Source organism: Podarcis cretensis, assembly GCF_951804945.1.
Source record: "Podarcis cretensis genome assembly, chromosome: 3".
In the NCBI taxonomy this organism is placed as follows: Eukaryota; Metazoa; Chordata; class Lepidosauria; order Squamata; family Lacertidae; genus Podarcis; species Podarcis cretensis.
In genome coordinates this window covers 96,245,141-96,263,384 of record NC_137172.1, presented here as the reverse complement: position 1 = coordinate 96,263,384, position 18,244 = coordinate 96,245,141, and the positions used below count along the sequence as shown (strand labels likewise).

At 44.6% G+C, this 18,244-nt stretch overlaps 1 protein-coding gene across 3 annotated transcripts in view; it reads left to right on the top strand.

Moving 5' to 3' along the window:
* Nucleotides 1-7,974: 7,974 nt before the first annotated feature.
* GRHL1 (grainyhead like transcription factor 1) overlaps nucleotides 7,975-18,244 on the top strand; it is a 65,646-nt gene continuing 55,376 nt past the window's right edge. For 2 of the 3 annotated variants that reach the window (XM_079969868.1, XM_079969866.1), the window contains exon 1: nucleotides 9,266-10,400. In XM_079969868.1, the coding sequence (XP_079825994.1) occupies nucleotides 10,354-10,400 (47 nt within the window). In that variant the 5' untranslated portion in view covers nucleotides 9,266-10,353. Of the gene's footprint in view, nucleotides 8,138-9,265; nucleotides 10,401-18,244 lie in introns of those variants that run through there. The other variant, XM_079969867.1, reaches the window with a different exon arrangement.

Sequence of the window (18,244 nt, the reverse complement as noted above, 5' to 3'; positions counted from 1 at the left end):
AAACAGTAGAAGAATGTACTTCAGCTGTATTGGTAAAAGGTTGTGTTCACTGTGCCCGAGATCAAAGGATTTGAAACTGTCATCCAGTTTGATTAGTTGGAATAAAGTCATAAATTAACTACCCAATCTTTTAAGAAAAAGAAACCTTGATTGCTGCTTCTCTAAACTTTGCATGAACTATTGCCCATTTCAAATGATTTGAACCAGCCAGCCAAATCTGTCACTGCAGATCCCACTCCAGACATTTATATGTCTAAAACAGGCATGTAGGTCTTCAGTTCCAGGAGTGTAGTGGTGTGAACTGATTTTCTCAAGTGCAGTACAGCCAGAGCAGTTTCGAACTGGCTCCTTAGTTGCTGGTGTCCCAATCACACTCTAGATCAGTGTTTCCCAACCTTGTGCCTCCAGCTGTTTTTGAACTACAACTCCCATCATCCCTGAATAGCAAGACCAGTGGCAAGGGATGATGGGAATTGTAGTCCAAAAACAGCTGGAGGCACAAGGTTGGGAAACACTGCAGATGCTTCCCTGGAAGCAACTGTGTGAACTCTGTCATTGATGAATCAGTCTAGTCAAAATGCTAGTAATAGGAGCAGCAACTTACTTGGTATTTTTTTTTAAAAAAAATTAAATCAATTAAGAAGAATACTTAGGAAATTATAGGGTTTTAATTTTTGAAGTCAAGTCTAAAAATTGCCTTGTTCTTGCTTGCTTCATTCAATCACATTTCCTTTCTCCCCAGAAATAGGTTCTCTCCAACTCCTCCCACAGCCTTTAAGTTACCTGGAAAATACCTCTGCATGGATAAGCTCCTGTTGATTTCGTTTCTGCATTTGAAATGTGAATAGGTATTACATCCCTTTTTTTCAAATATTTTATTAAAGGTTTTCTTGTTTTACAGTGTAAGTGTAATGCCTCGTATTTTTTTCCCCATGTAACATTTTTACAAATCCGTTTCATTTGTTGAGGCATTAGGGGGAGAAGAAAAGAAAAGAAAAGAAAAGAAAGGGGTGGAGAGAGGGAGATGGATGGGGGTGGGGTCGGGTAGCGGTGTTTCTATTATACATCCCTTTTAATGGAGAGGCATGGAAATAGGCCTGTGAATAGGTATCAAAGTTGGTAATTAGCTGAAATGGGAAGCAGATATGGATATAGATAATAGTATCAAAGGAGAGCTTCAGGGAGATTTCTTTAGCAACCTCCCATATGTAATGACCTGAAACTTTAGAAAAGGGCTAGCTAAACCTTTGAGTGCCCCATTGACCCATGACTAACCTCTCAGGGGTCACATGTAAAAAGTGACCATAGGCAAAGTATAAAAGTGAGTGTGAATATTTTCTAAATGGACAAGACGTGGAGGGAGGAATTGAAGGTCACAAAAAAAGGCTTTTGGCATCGATTTTGACCTTCTAAATTTAACCCCTTGAATTTAATAATGAATCATAAATGATAATGGGCTGTACAAAATCCTAGCCCTACTCATAATAGAACGATTGCCATTAATGAACCCAAGTTAGTCATCTCTGTTAATTTCAATGGTTGTACTCGGAGTCAGACTAGCACTGGATACAACCCAATGATTTTAAAACTGCATAGAATAGCTGATGGGAAAGTCTTTTGGAAGGCTGCCCTAAGGACTGTAGTTCTTGCCACTCTCATTTTTAAATGTTGGCCTGCAACCTCTGGAAGACTGACCATGTGTGAATCAGCCCTCAGGCCCAAAAAGGTTAGCCACTCCTGGCATCCATCCATCTATCTATCTATCTATCTATCTATCTATCTATCTATCTATCTATCTATCTATCTGTCTATCTATCTATCTAGTGACGGTCTGTTACACATGAAAGTCTCACGTGTCCATACACATTTTTTACTGTCATCATTTCATTTCCATGCTGCTTTATATTTTTAAGGGGGAAAATCCCAAAGCAGTTTACAGCCTACATCAGAACATTAAATAAAACGATTCAGAGTAAAACATTAATGAACGAAGTCAAGTATACATTCAAAGCAAGATAATGAACAGGAAACTGAAATATTATCTTAAAGTTTTCAAAATAAAACATCAGCAAAGGAATATAAATGCACATATAAAGTAGCATAATTAGGAAGAGAATAAAATATTGTAAGTATAGAACGTATCTGCTGCTGTTGCTGCCAATCCTGCCAATCGTGGTTCATGACAGCTGTGGAAGCTCAGGCTTGATGGTTCTGTACTAAGAGACAGCCATTCTTGTGCAGATGTGCTTTTGGGGTAGAGATTTCCAGGGGGGCTGGTTTGCACACCACAATAATCCCTAATTTTAAGCAGCGAACAAAACCACAGCCACCCCCCAACAATGAAAACCATGTAGAAAAATGAGGTAGAAAGACAAATGTACATCCGTCCGTAATAAAGATATACGCAGAGATATGTGGTAGCCAATGCAGTGCTGTAAGTATAATAATTTCTCCAGACATTTAAATTGGTTAGACAAGATCTGCATAGCAGCCTGTTTCATGCCATGCCAGAAACAATCCAAACTTCAGCTTATTTCTCCTTACCACTTACAGTTTGTTTGAAACAAACCACAATCTGTGTTCATACGACGCAACAAACTTGTTTCTGCCACCTGTATCCCGCAGGGGGGTGAAGCATATTTGCAGCTAAGCCATGGTTTAAAGCAAAAAACCATGCTTTAGCTTGCCAGGCAAACAGGACCAAAGCTCTTAAGTGGAGAGCTTAGGTTCTTCATGATCTTCCACAGCAATACTTTTGGTGACTGTTCACCTGAACGTTCCCCAAACTGCTGTTGAAAGAGATGATTTCCCAGCTGTGGATGAGTCCAACTCAAGTGGCCCGGAAGACACAGCTGCAGGAAATCACATCATGGCCAGGAGTGACTATCTTTGAGACAGATTCTGCCAGCCTGGGCAACACAACCAACCTAGTGTCCACATTCTTGAAGAGTTCACATTTTGACTTGGAGCTCTCCTTGCCAGTGGTGTAGAGTGGGTTGCCAGTGCCTGGGGCAAGACAAGTATGGCCTCCCCTAACCTGTGACAGCACCGGCATGGCAGTTGCAGCCCACCCACCTTCCCAATCGGCCTCTGCCACCCATTTCTCCCTTTCCACATTCAATTCAATGTGGATCGCAGCCACCGGCCAAATAAGAAAAATAATAACATTTTTTTTAAAAAAACCAATATAAACAGCGCAACAAAATATGTGCCTTTCACCTGATGGAAGAAGCAGAGGCTTTGGGAGGGGAAAGAGCATGAGAGCACAATGGAACCAGGATGGGTGGCATGTGATGTGCTCCCTGCCTCTTGAGAAAGGCGCAAACTGAGGGGGGAGGGTGTGCTATTTTTTCTTTTCAGAATTTTGTGCCCCTGGTAATTTTGTGCCCAGGGCAACCACCCCTCTGGCCCCCTCACGCTATGCCACTGCCCCTTGTGCCCCTGCAAGCAGGCGGAGCTGTTGTCTCATCCATTATAAGCCAATAAACAAAATGCTTTTTACCGCCTCCTCCAAAATATAAGAAGTGTGTTTGATGTGTCAGCTGCTCCAAGCTGCTCCTGGGGAAGATTATGAAGCAAGGCATTCTGTGTATGGCAATTGCCAAAGAGCAGCCTATTAACTTCTCCTTCCAAATTATGAAACTTGTAACTGGATCTTATCCATGTTTATTTGAAAGAAAGTCCCACTGATCTCAATGGAGCCTATTCCCATGCCAGCATGTGGAGGACAGAGCGCATCCCACATTCACCAGTTTATTGGTATAATCATCTGGAACCAAATAGAGTTGTTGTTAGCAATCATTGTGAATTTCCCAAGAGCAAATCCATGTCTGACTAGGTAATGTGTTTCATACATTCCCTGTCCCCTCCCACCTACATCTATCCATCAATTACGTTTTTGTCCTAAGGGGGTCTAAATTAAAAAGTTATGATGTGTTGGATCCAAGCTAAATTCACCCTTCAGGTGCATTGAAGTCAATGGGATGCAGCTCATCATGGTAAACTTTTCCCATCGATTTCAATGGGATCTACGTGAGATGGCAATCCTGTCTCTGATTTGGGCAAGGTTGAGCTCTGTTGAAGTCAACAGGACTTCTGATTATAAATGTGTATAGCATTGCACAGTGAGTCTGGACCCAATCCTGCAATTTAAAAGTGATAAAGGATTAGATACCTAGTCCTACTCCATATGCATTCTCGAATCATCTTCCTCCCCCTCTTGGCAGTAGACCAGGCTCTTTATTCCAGAAGTGGGGACCCTGTGGTCACCCAGAGGTTGTTGGACTCCAATTCCCAGCATGGGCAATGGGCAGGGCATGATGGGAGTCGTAGTCAGCAACCTCCGGAGGGATATGGATTACCCATTCCTGCACTGCATCCTCAACTTTTTACGCCTTGGGAAAAGCAGAGTTTTAAGAGCAGAGTTCACTCTTTCCTTAAGCATAGTAAGGTAAAGGTACCCCTGCCTGTACGGGCCAGTCGTGTCCGACTCTAGGGTTGTGCGCTCATCTCACTTAAGAGGCCAGGAGCCAGCGCTGTCCGCAGACACTTCCGGGTCACGTGGCCAGAGTGACGAAGCTGCTCTGGCGAGCCAGCACCAGCGCAACTCACGGAAACTCCGTTTACCTTCCCGCTATAAAGCGTTACCTATTTATCTACTTGCACTTAGGGGTGCTTTCGAACTGCTAGGTGGGCAGGAGCTGGGACCGAAAGACGGGAGCTCACCCCGCCACGGGGATTTGAACCGCCGACCATACGATCGGCAAGTCCTAGGCACTGAGGTTTTACCCACAGCGCCACCCGCGTCCCTTCTTCCTTAAGCATACTTGGGAATAAATCTGTTTTATTTTTTTCCTGCTGTTTTATGTCATTGGAATCTCTGGACTACTGCCTAGGGAGGGAGGAAGTGGATTCGAGAATGCATATAGAGTAGGGCTCAGCGGTATCTATTCTTCTTGTTGTTTTTGTGTGGTTTTATACTGCAGCTTTATTGCTTTAGCTTGAATTAGTGATACTTTGCTTTTTTCTTCAGAAAGTATAACCACTTAGATATTTTTGAAATTTTAATGGGTTTATAAATGCTTTTAATGAATTAATTAAATGATCACATGGGGATCCGCTTCCAAGAAAGTATTTGACCATGTGCACGGCTGCACAGGATTAAGTGCTAGTGTGATCAGTGGAGCTTACGTTTGAGTAAACAGGCTGCACCACACTTATAAATGTGCCTCACCCTCCATGTTGTTGGACCTCAGCTCCCATGATTCCTGACCAAAGGCTGTGCTGGATTAGGGGCAGATGAAAGTTGGGATTACAACAATATCTGAATGGTCACAGGTCACCTAGCCCTGGCATCAGGACCAGCTCAAGACATTTTGGCACCTGAGGCAAAGCACAAAATGGTGTCCTCACCCCCTCCATCCCCACCAAGGAAGGAGTGAGTAAAGATTTATGTCAGGAACAAGGCAAGGGCGAATAAAGCTCCACATCAGGATATGCTGCCCCTGCGGATCCTGCCACCTGAGGCAATTGCCTCACCTTGTCTCATAGGTGGGCTGGCCATGCGTGGCATAGTGGTCTTGGCATCCTAGCCTCAAGTACAGCAAGACTTAAAAGCAAGGGAAGGTGTATGTTTTTAAAGCCTTGCTAACTTACTCCTAGTAATTTTGTTTTCAGCTGCCCTATTGCTTAAGAACCCTGAGAGTGAAATATATTTTAGTTACATAAATAGCCATATATCAATTCCAGGCAGGCTTTTGAGGTGACGCCTCATAATGAGTTGGAAAGATTAGGATTGGTTGGTACTATATCATAAGGCAGATACCCAACAGATTAGAAAACTGCTGGAATTAATGGATTGGGGTCAGGCCAAGGAGAAGGTAGCAAACAATGTTCCAAAGGAGTCACTCTGTCCAGAATCAACTGCTTTTCCATTTCTTCATTGGATGACTGGCTTCCAAGATCAGGGAATATGAAAGCTGGAGCAAAAGCTACTTTGCACAAGACTATTTCACTCACAGATATAACTTAAAAAACAAGCACAGTAATGCACAATTAATGCACACATACCCAGTGGCGTAGCGTGGGTTGTCAGCACCCGGGGCAAGGCAAGTAATTTGCACCCCCTAACCCGTGGATTTGCGCCCCCTAACCCGTGGATTTGCCCTAACCCCAGATGTTGCGCCCGGTGCGGCCAGCCCCCCCTGCACCCCCCACGCTACGCCACTGCACATACCTGTTTCATCATGTGCACACACGGTAGGAAATTGTGGTTAACTATCTTGTCCACTTTGCTCAAGGACTTGACACGAGCATTACACCAAGTGGTTGATCACACCACACTTTTCTACTCTTACTGTACCCAATACTAAGCACCTTCCAATTCTGCCAATGGTGCCAGTGAGATAGATCACACAGATAGCGAGTGATGGTTTCCCCCCCACATCCATATTCATTGCAAAGCTTAGAGCACCAAGTTTACTTTTTCTTTTGTTTCACAAATTTTATATACTGCTTGATTGTAGCAAAAGAAACACTTTATCACATTGCATGTTTGTTTGTTTTTGAACTCCCGCAATATTCAACCTTTAAAATAAAAAACCTTTAAAAATAAAATAGGTTTGATGATGTAGAGCAGTGGTTCTCGAAGGGTGTTGCAAGAGGGGATGGCAACTGTGGCAGTAAGATTCAAGGGCAATCATAAAACATTTAAACATTTCAGTATAGTATAGTATAGTATAGTATAGTATAGTATAGTATAGTATAGTATAGTATAGCATAGTATCAAAATATTTTTTATTTATTTGCAGAATATGGATGGATATATTTTCCAAATGAGAGCAAGAACATCAAGTAATACGGAGGACAATCCTAGTTGTGTTTTCCAATATATTTCTTATCTATTAAAAATTTGGTGTGGTGCAAGCAATTTTTTCTTCTGAAAGCATGACCTAGAGATAAAAGTTTGATACCCACTGTTGTAATAATAATAATAATAATAATAATAATAATAATAATAATAATAATATTTATACCCCACCCATCTGGCTGCATTTCCCCAGCCACTCTGGGCGACTTCCAGAACATATAAAAACATAATAAAATGTCAGATGTTAAAAACTACTTGAAATAATAAAAATTTTGTAGGGTTTAGGTACACTTGTGTGAGAGATGTGAGCTCCCTTAAGGAACTTACCATGTGGAAAGGCCAAGGTTTTAAACAAAATGTATAATGGTACACCATGAAGCAAATAAAAGTGTTCAGGATGGATTTAACAAAACGATGTTTTGGGTTGTGGCAGTGGGTGGAGAAACCTACTATGAAATAAAAAGCTTTATACCTATACCTGCCCAGCACTGCAAGGGACAAAAATTATTATTACCATTTTTTATTAAATTTGTATCCATAGATCTCAGGGTGGTACATAAAAATACAATATAAAAACACGAAATATATGATAAAAGCAAGAACAAGAAACATAATCCATTAATTAAACCTCCACCCCACCCCCCAAAAAAAAATTAAATTGAAAACTTCATTGTCCCATCCTTTAAGTGGAAATTGGGTGCAGCCAAGGGGGGGAAGCTGCCCCCTAAATCAATCAAAACCAATACAATTTTGAGGTTCTGCCCCCCCCCCCTAAGAAAAGCCTGCCCTCCCCTAACAAAAATCCTGGCTACGCCCATGACGGCCACCCAACCTCTCCGCTTGACACTTCTGGAACTAAAAGCACAGCGATACTCTCTCGGCTGCCGAAGGTGAAGACACCCAACGTTCCATTTGGAACGCTGCGACACCGCTGGCTCCGCCCCCTGCCCTGCCTCCTCCAATCAGGCGCTCCGCTGGGGCGTTTCTCCGCGGGGTTCCGCCCCGCCCCGAGCCAACCTGCCCCGGCAGCCAATGGGAAGCAGGGCAGGTCCGCGAATTCACCTGCGACTCCCGGGAGCCACCTGAGCGAGCGAGAAAAGCCGACAAAACCCGTTTGTGCGGCGGGCTGTGCGCTCCGTGTCCCCTCTCTCTCCCTCGCGCGCGCTTCCCATCCCCAAGTCGCCCGCGCCGCCGCCAGGATCCCGTCCTAACCAGCCGGGCCAGTTCTGCCACCCGCTGCCTGCCAGACATGACGCAAGAGTACGACAAGTAAGTGATCCAGCTGGGCAGACAGGGAAGGCGAGGGAGAGGGGGTGAGTCCGGGCAGGTCCGACCGGTGCTTCTGCCCCCAACCCTCCACGCCCCCTGCCCAGACCTCCTCGCAGAGATTCCGCCCCCCCCCCCAGCCACGGTTCCAGCTGCTACTGCTGTTGCTACTCGTGTGCAATTGCTAATAATGGGGATCAGGGGCGGGATGGGGGGTTCCCAAAATTTGGCTCCCTGTCGGAGGGGTTGGAAGGAGATCGACGGCACTGCCAGCCTCCCCCCCAAGTGACAGGAGGGAAGAGGTGCAAGAGGTGGGTGGCTGGGCATTGAGGGGGTCTCTTTTGGTGCTGGTAAGCTGGGTAGAGAGGAGGGGATGACAGCTTTGCTTCTTTTCCTGTGGGTTTTTTTTTAAAGGGGGAAGCAGTCGATTGGATAATAGGATTAAGTTAATTCGGAGTGACTCGCCTTTCTTCAACTGCGATCAAAGCAGCAAGGGTTTTATGGCTCTCCGCCATAAGTTTACACACACACACACACACACACACACACACACACAAAGGAGAACTTTGTGGGGGTGGGATCGAGACTGGTCAAAAATGGCCCGTGCTAAAGGTTCTCGGTGTGCGTTTTGTTTTGCTTTCAAGAGAATACACTTCGATCAGGTGCTCTTTTCTCCAAAAGCAACAACCTGATCGCTTGTGTCCCCTGCGTGTGTTGGCGAGTTGGATTTCCCCATCAGCTCCCAAATGCCTCCAGGCTCCAGCCTACTTGCTCTCGCCGGGCGGGGTCCCGCTCCGTAGTCGATACTGATCGTGTGCGTCTTCGTATCTACAGCTGGGTGGCTTCTTACAGCTCAGTCGGTAGAGCCTGAGACTCTTGATCTCGGTGTCGTGGGTTGGAGCCGCCCCACATTGGGCGAAAGGTTCCTGCATGGCAGGGGGTTGCACTAGAACTGGATGACCCCTGGGGCTCTCTTCCAATTCTACGATTCAAAAATCGAAGTTAGCTTCCCTTTCTCGGGCGCGGGGGAATTGAGATCTTGGTGTGGGGATCTGCATTGAGAGCTCCCTGCGCAGGGATAAGCGGCACGGGAATCTAAAGGGAATCTTCCAAGTAAGCGCGCCTAGTAGGATTCCTTCGTGAGGTCTTAACTCCCTTGATTTCAGCTGGAAAGGGATCGCCCGTTGAAAACACAGCAGTGGGGAGTTAAAGGCTGACTCCATCCGGCACAAAAGTTCTCCAACTATTTAGTATGCCTCATCTCATTCTGTCGCCCATCATTTCGACAAGCTTGCTAGGCAGGTGTATATAGAGAGGGAGCCGTGGAAAGTTTTGGATTCCCTGACTCGTTCACATCCTTCTGCTTATGTTCTGCATACAACTTGGCCCCAATACCTCACCTGTCCCCCGGTCTGTGTGTTGCCAATGTAGTGCCCAACGTCAGCATCCCATGGCAGCCCCCAGGATCTTGTTCCGCTCTGCCAACTGAAACCAGGACTTCAAAGGTGTTCTTCTGGCCAATAGATGGCTTTTTCCAAGCCTAATTGTGGCATGGGGGTGGTTTATTGGTTTGCTGGCAAGGGAAAAAGAGTTGTGGCATGTGCATGGTGCCCACGACAGTTTGGCTGCTTTGCCAGTCAAAAGCTTGGTGACTCTTGTCCTAACCAGCCTGGCGCTTGTGTTGGTTTTGTCCTCTTTCCACTTGAAGCCACAGCTGAGAAGGCTTTGAAACAGGCTTTGAAACTCGACTCCTCGGCTGGTCACTCTCATCTCCTCCTCCATCTCCTGTGTGGGGAAGACTCACTTGTCTGTCAGGAGGAGCCGCACGTCCGCACCTCTCAACAACAACAACAACAACAAAAATCCAGCCAAGAACACAGAGGAGGTTCCAGACCCTCATTTTGCCCAAGGCTCTTGTGTCATGGCAGGAGGTTCGCGATGTACGCTTCTGCCGCTGCTGCTTTTGTGTGTGCTTCTCCCCACCTCTTTTGAAGATGAGGGCTGGGCTCTGAGAGAGATGCCTTAACTCGGGCATCATTACCTGAGTCACACACCTAAGCTTTTTCTTTTCTTTAATGGCGTGAGCAAGGCTGCTCTTAATTTGAATAAGATTTTGCTGAGCATTCAGAGACTCTGGTCTGCAATTAGATCCTGATGTGCAGATTTATTCTGCAGGCATCACAAGGGCTCCTTTTAATGTCCTCTTGGAGAAAGGACAGATGGATTTTTATGAAACTCATCCCCCAGGGAAAGCAGATTTGTCCAGGTAACATGAAGTATTCTTTTAAAGTGTGTGTGTGGGGGGGGGTTTGAGAGTTGGGTGGAGTTGGAAAAGTGATAGACGATATTTAGCAATGCATTTGCTCCGGATTGTGTGTTGCGAAAGGGTTCCTACCTTCAATCTGTGATCGCTAGTCAGCTTAGAAAGTTTATGCGAGTTGTGGCATTGCTTTTCTGTTAGTTGTGCTCAAGGCAAATTTGCAGCTGCCTCAGTGGTTCTTCGCTTAGTTTCAAGCTTATGTTGGGTGACATAACCTTTGCCATGTTCCCTCCCAGGACCGATTGTTCATTTTGCTTCAATCTCCTTGAATACCATACCTGGTGCAGTTTTACATGGAAACATATCAGGTCTTGGTGGCGGTTATAACTACAACTCTTTCTTATTAAGGGTGCTTCTTTTTGGCGATAGATCACTTGTGCCCTTGGGGAAAGTGTCTTTTTGAATTGGAAGTTCTCAGTCAAATGTGATGCTTCATTTAACTTAATGCTTAATGGAAGGCACTTGAGAGCAGAAATGTTGATCAGTCAACTGCTGAGTATATAAGGACAACTGGCATATTGTCATCTTCCTGTTTGGCAACGTAGCCACTCGTTGCCAGTGTGGTCTGCAAATAAAATAAACGTGTCCCTTCATAAGAGGGCATTTGGCTGTACTCAGGTGTACCGGAGGCTGTGTCTCGCTGTATATTCAAGCTGGGAACCAAGGAACAGCCATTGTATAGAAGGCTCTTTTCATAATACGTTGGTGTTTGATGGCAGGGCTAAGACTTGCAACGGGAACCGCAAATGTTACTTTTAGAACAGAAGTGGGGTTATCATCGGGAGTCTTCTTGTTTTGCATTGGCTTTGTCGGAGGCAGGATTTCATACGTTCTGTGGTATTGACTTTATTCAAAGCTGTTGGATTCTGGCCAGATTTGTGTGCAAGACCGATGGCATGCTAAACACGAATCTTTTCGGAGAGTAAAAACGGTAGAGTGATGTGGCTATATCTGTGATCTTGGCAAATGTTTACTCAGAAAAGTAAGTCCTGTATGAGATGGATGTGACTTTCAAGCAGTGGGAATAGGATTGGGATGTCAGACTGCAATCTGGAAGATGCTTTCTTCTGAGGAATGCAGCATTGCTCTCAGCTGAACTTATGCTGGATTCCAGTTGCAATTTGCAGTGGGGCATTTTTATTAAACAAGTCTGTATAATAAGTCGTTATGCATCAGTTTACATTCTTCTGAAAGCTCAGTTGGTTAGATCACGGCGCTGAGAACACCAAGGTTGCAGGTTCGATTCCCTTATGGGAAAGCTGCATATTCCTGCATTGCAGGGATGTGGACTGGATGATCCTCAGGGTGCCTTCCAACTCTACAATTCTATGATTAAATTGTGCTCCTGTGGGGTTAAACCATCTTGCTTTTGTTTTCTGTATACTAAACATTCTGTCCTTGTGCCATTTCCTCTCACACTAAGACATGGCACACGAAAGCTCATACCAAGAACAAACTTAGTTGGTCTCTAAGTTGCTACTGGACAATTATCTATATATATCTACTGTGTCCGACCAACACGGCTATCTACCTGCTTCTACATGTTGGACTATAGTTCCCATCATCTCTAACCACTGGCCATGATGGCTGCAGGGAGTCCAAAAGTCTTTGAAGGAGCCGCAGGTTCAGCATCCATCCTTGCGCTCAGAAAAGATATCATATTATCCATTGCCATGAGGGTAAAAGTGAAAATTGTGGTGTTTGCCACAGGTGAGCAATCCCATTGCATGCTTCCTCAGAAGTCCTACTCTGTTCACATGAAGCTCACTTCTGGACTGCAGCCATAGCTCATGATTTTGATTTAAATAATAGTTTGAATCCTGGAATTTTTCATACTGCCCTCACTTCAGAAGTTCTAGTGGATTTTCAAGGGACTGCTAAATTAGATTTCACCATAGGGGGCAGAACAGTCAAGCCCCAAAACTGTATGGCAGGGGTCAGCAACCTTTTTCATCTGTGGGCCGGTCTACTGTCCCTCAGACCATGTGGTGGGCCGGACTATATTTTTTGGGGGGAAATGAATGAATTCCTATGCCCCACAAATAACCATGAGATGCACAAATAACTCAGAGATGTATTTTAAATAAAAGGACACATTTTACTCATGTAAAAACACACTGATTCCTGGACCATCTGCCGGTTGGATTGAGAAGGCAATTGGGCCACATCCGGCCCTCAGGCCTTAGGTTGCCTACCCCTGCTGTAAAGCATTTTTTTGAATGGCAGTTCAGCATTAAATAAATTGGGAGGGTAAGAAATTGAGAGGATCCCTTTCTCCCAACCACTAGCTCTTTAACATTTTAAGACCATTTGGTGGTGGCTAAAAGTTTTCTAGCAGTTATTCCTATCACAGAGATTCATATTACTAAGAGAAAGCTACCTGCAATATTCTGTAGTCCCAAAATGTAATGGATAGCTTAGAAAACATCTTGACAATCATAAAGTTATGCTGCATTAGTTTATAGTCAGTGATTGTTTGTGAAGTTGGTTACACTCCAATGCTTGTTTACACTCGTGTTTGAACACCTCTATTTCTCTATGAAGTTCTTCAGCTTGGATTGTAAAATGTAAAATGAAGGTTTGTACATGAATGGCCATAGATCAGCTACCTAGAGCTAGTTACTTTGTATTATATTTTATTTATTTCATATAATTTATATTTTATTTAATTCATATAATTTATATACCTCCTGAATGTAAAATAAAAAACCTCAAAGAAGTTTACAAAAGGTAAAACAGTAAAAAAAAAAAAAATCACAACCATACAAAGGTTAAAATAATGCTCTTCCCTAGGAGACCTGCCTGGTGCCTTCATTAGACATCTTTAGGCACCAGGTGGAAACATTCCTCTTCAACCAGGCCTTGGGCTGATTAATATTTTAATAACCCTGTTTAATGTGTTTGTGGGAGGGGAAGGGGGTAGGTTTGCCATATTTCAAAAAGTGAAAATCCGGACGGAAAAGTTTTTTTAAAAAAAGCTATTTTTGAGGGAAATTGGCAAAAAATGACACTGCTAACATTAGTTGCCATATGCCTGGGATATTTAGCCGATTTCCACCCAGACACTGCTTTCGACTGCGGTATTCCGAGTATGGGAAATTCTGGACGTATGACAACCCTGGGGGTGGTGGTGGTATTGATTTGTGGTTTTTTGGGTTATTGTTTTCATTATCCATTTTTTATTATTATGTTGTGAAAACCGCCCTGAGTTCTACAGAAGAAAGGCGGTATGCAAATTTAATAAATATAAATGAATGAAATGAAATGAAATACTAAAATGGATTAAAATTAGCTCAACTTTCAAAGCATCTGGGTAGGCTTGTCTAAACAAGAATTGTTTTAGCAGGATGGCTGTGCTCCATCTCCCAACCCATTCCTTCACTGCTACCTTAAACTGAAATAGATTGGGTGGTCAGGGTTCTGTTCTGTAGCAGGGCAAGGAAACTGGGGAACCAGCAGGTGGGTTGGCGGCCAGTGTGTTGGTCCTAATATAGTGGGAGGGAGATAGTGACTACGGAGAGATGAAAGTTGAAATGAAAGCAACGACTGGGTTGAGCAAGAGAGTCCAAGATTACTGAATCGCCATCACATTTTGATTTTGTAGGAAAGCCACTGTTGTGTATTTTGCTTTTGCTATCTTAAATTGTTTTGATGATTAATTTGCTGTATTTATTGTACTTTTATTTTACCTGTTTAAAAAACAATGTGCCGTTCTCCATTTTGGAGTGTTCAGGAGTGGGTGCTGTGGGTCAAAAGTGATATATAAACAACCCAGAAAAATGAAGACTTAACACTCTTTGCCATGGGAGACTAAGTCTGGACTATATCACCACATTATCCCAGCAAGGCACAGAGCCCTTACGGCTGTCATGTTTTCCTATCTCTTCTCTCTCTCTCTCTTTTTGCAAATTATTCAAGCAGAAAACAAGGCAGTGGTTATGAAGTAATTACACACACAATGGAAGACTTATTTCCAGCTCTTGCTAAATGCCTTTTAGCATTGTGTGTGCATAGTTCACTGTGCCAATAGACCCTTCAGACTTTAAAACTTGACACAGGGCAGCTGTCAGAAATATACACATTTCACTGTCTTTTGAGAAAATACGGTCTCGTTTTTCCTCAAAGAACCTGCAGCTCAGGGGAGAGATTGAGTTACTGCCAAATCCTGTGCTTTGTTGATAGCTCTGAAGATAATTCTATGTTCTTTTTTTTAAAAAAATGGCGCATTTGCGCATTTTATTGGGGCGGGTGGTTGCAACGAGAGAAGATGCTTACAAAAGCTTTGATTTTTGACAGATTTTAATGTTATTGGCTGTTCCACTTATAATCTGAATGGGGGTGGTATTTGCCTGTGTGCTTTTTCATTTTAGGTTGAATTCTTCCCTGTGTCTCCTTCCTCACCACTCCTAACCATTTACAGCAGAGGGAACACCACCCAATATGATTTTTATCTTGCCCTGATACTGCTCCCACTGCATGTACAATTTGTCATGTGTCTGTCATGTGAGAAGTATGCACTTGTCATGTGGTGTATGCATTGGAGTCTGATTGGCCTGTTGATAGGGCAAAAGTGTGTGATTGGTGCAAATGACCTGACAGGACACAAAGCGATTTCCCGCATACTCCATATGGGGAAACTTTTCTCCGAACATCAAATGCACAGTCTAGTAGGCCCAGTTTCATCTCTAGGAATTCAGCGTAACTAGTTCTGTCAGGGCTGAGCCTTCAGTGCCAGCCTGAGGGGAGACGAGGGACTGTGCCAATGAAGCAGATACACATCAGAGCAAGGGGGAATTGCTGTCGCTCAGAGAAAGTATCAGAGGAAGCCTCTTCCCCTGAGCAACAGGCTTATACGCATTACGATGTATTTAAATTTGATTGGTTGGCAGCTGAATTCTAGAAAGTTCTCTAGTAGCTCAATTGTGATTAGCTAACGTTGGTCACCCAGGAGGTAATCTAGTGAAGGAGAGACTCGATTTTATGTGAAGCAAGATGAATGTGTTTTAGAAATACGTGATTTTAACGTATGGTGTGTACAAAGCCTTTGTGGAGAGGGGTCACGTTGGTTGTCATAGGCCAGGCATCCCCTACCTTCGGATGTTTTGGACTACAATTCCCATCATCCCTGACCATTGATCATGGGAGTTGTAGGCCAAAACCTCTGGAGGGCCGCAGGTTGGGGATGCCTGTCATAGGCCAACCAAGAACGTTTTTTTGCAATTGCTTTGCAAAATAAAATGAAGGCTTGCCCTCTAGATGTTGCTGGGCTTACGGCTCCATTGCCACTGATGATGGACCATGCCAACTGAGGCTGATGCAAGTTACAAGCCCAACAGCATCCGGTGGGCACCAGGCTGGGGAATGCTAACACAGAACAAGGTGTTGAGGCAGGGCAGGGGAGAGGACAGTGGTTCCCCTTCCATATTACTAAATATGCATTTTGTGAGGGAACAAAGAGTACTGTACAGCATTGCACCGGTCTTGCACAAATTTTGGGAAGCCCTGGTGACTGTATGGGCAAAGCTGTCAGATTTCAAATTAAGGGTTCTGCCCGTATTCCTCAGCACGGCTGCCGCGCCTTCCTTGCTTGCTGGTACAAGGCAGCCTCTAGTTTTGCAACATAGCAGCCTAGGGAGGAGAATGGGTCGGCAGTAGTGATGGCATGGGTCGAGAGGCAGAGCACCCTGATCCTCTCCTGCTGACTCGGAGGCCCTTAGAAAAAGTATCCCTGGCGATCTCCCGCTTGCAAATCCTATTGCAAGGGCAAATCTCTCTGATCTGGATCCACAGAACCTGATGACAGGAGGCTGAGAAAGGGCATTTGTATAATACAGTGTTTTCCCGTACAGTGGTATCTCGGGTTAAGAACTTAATTCGTTCCGGAGGTCCGTTCTTAACCTGAAACTGTTCTTAACCTGAGGTACCACTTTAGCTAATGGGGCCTCCCTCTGCTGCCCTGCCACCGCCACGTGGTTTCTGTTCTCATCCTGAGGTAAAGTTCTTAACCCGAGGTACTAATTCTGGGTTAGTGGAGTCTGTAACCTGAAGCGTCTGTAACCCAAGGTACCACTGTACTAGGTATTTTGCCAGCTTGTGGCTCAGGCATGCTAGGGACGGGGAAATATCATTTGTTGTTGTTGTTGTTGTTGTTGTTAGAATAGATTTATATCCCACATTTTTTCTCCAAGGAGTTCTAAGTGGTGGACATGGTTCTTCCCTCATCTCATTTAATGTCCCCAACAACCCTGTGAGGGTAGGGTTAGGCTCAGAGGCAGTGACCAGCCCAAGGTCATTCAGAGAGCTTCATGGCCAAGCCGAGGGTTTAAACCTGGTCTCTTAGGTCCTACTCTAACCACTACACCACACTGTGAAATGTGGGCAGCACACAGGCTTTGTCACCTGTGATTAAAAATACTCCTTAAAAGCATATTTCTTTCTATTCTATTTTATCTATTCTATTTTCTGCCAGCACAGAAAAGGCCATGGTCTCATTACTAGAAAATATTTATACAGCACTGTCCCAAAAAGGTTTTTAACTAGTCCATGTTATAAAGGAACCAAGTGCCTTAACCAACTGCGGTCTATAATTTGCTGGTCCCAACCAATGTTGCAATGTTTTGGGTGGTTTGCCCTGCGTTTCTTTACCTCTCCCTCCTTTAATGAGGCATGGAAAATCCCTTGCTTCATCACTAAAGTGAGCAGATTTGCACAGCAGCCTAGGAGGGTTAGGGATGGAGCTTGGAAGCTGCATTTTCCCTCATTTGCCTTGTCGTTGGAACCATCATTGTTACAGGAGGCCACACTAGGACCATTTCTGGACAGCCCTTAGACTGGAAATTGCAAAATGCTGTGGTACAACGGGGCAACGGGCTGCGAGCGTAGCACTCCTCTACTGAAATAGATTCATTAGCTGCCAAACTATTTCAATGTTTAATGCTCTAAATGGCCTGGGACCCAAATATCTGCAACAGCACCTTTTCCTTTATTGATCTGCCCATACTTTGGGTTTGCAGATGAGGCCCTCTTGGTGGTCCCTGTGTGGTGTTGGAAGCCTGAGGAATGGCATTTTGAGTGGCAGCTCCTTATATGTGGAACTCCCACCCTACTACTCCCTCCCAGCCCCATATCTTCAGGTGTTTGGTTAAGGCCAAGGGGATGCCTCCAGTGCAGACTTTGTATTCAATGTGGCATCTAGTTTGGAATGAACACAAAATATTTTATCTGCCCTTTGCTTGGAATAGTTCTTGGTGGTATCCAAGGGTGTCCATTTGACTTGGGAGTTGGCCCACTGAAATCAGTGACTAGGTTAGGCCCATTTCAGCAGGCCTAAAAGGTAAAGGTACCCCTGACCATTAGGTCCAGTCGCTTTACTGGCCGAGGGAGCTGGTGTTTGTCTGCAGACAGCTTCCGGGTCATGTGGCCAGCATGACTAAGCTGCTTCTGGCAGAGCAGAGCAGCCCACGGAAATGCCATTTACCTTTCCACCAGAGCGGTACCTATTTATCTACTTGCACTTCAGTGTGCTTTCGAACTACTTGGTGGGCAGGAGCTGGGACCAAACAACGGGAGCTCACTCTGTCACGGGGATTCGAGCCGCCAACCTTCTGATCGGCAAGCCCAAGAGGCTCAGTAGTTCAACCCACAGCGCCACCCACGTCCCACCTTCAGCAGGCCTACTTTGAGTAAAAAACTCGAATTCCACCTCATGTATGTCTTACCGGAGTTGCCAATCAGCAGAAAGTTGCTTTTTGTTTAAGACCTGCTTGTTGGTTTAAATTCCCGTTCTGCGT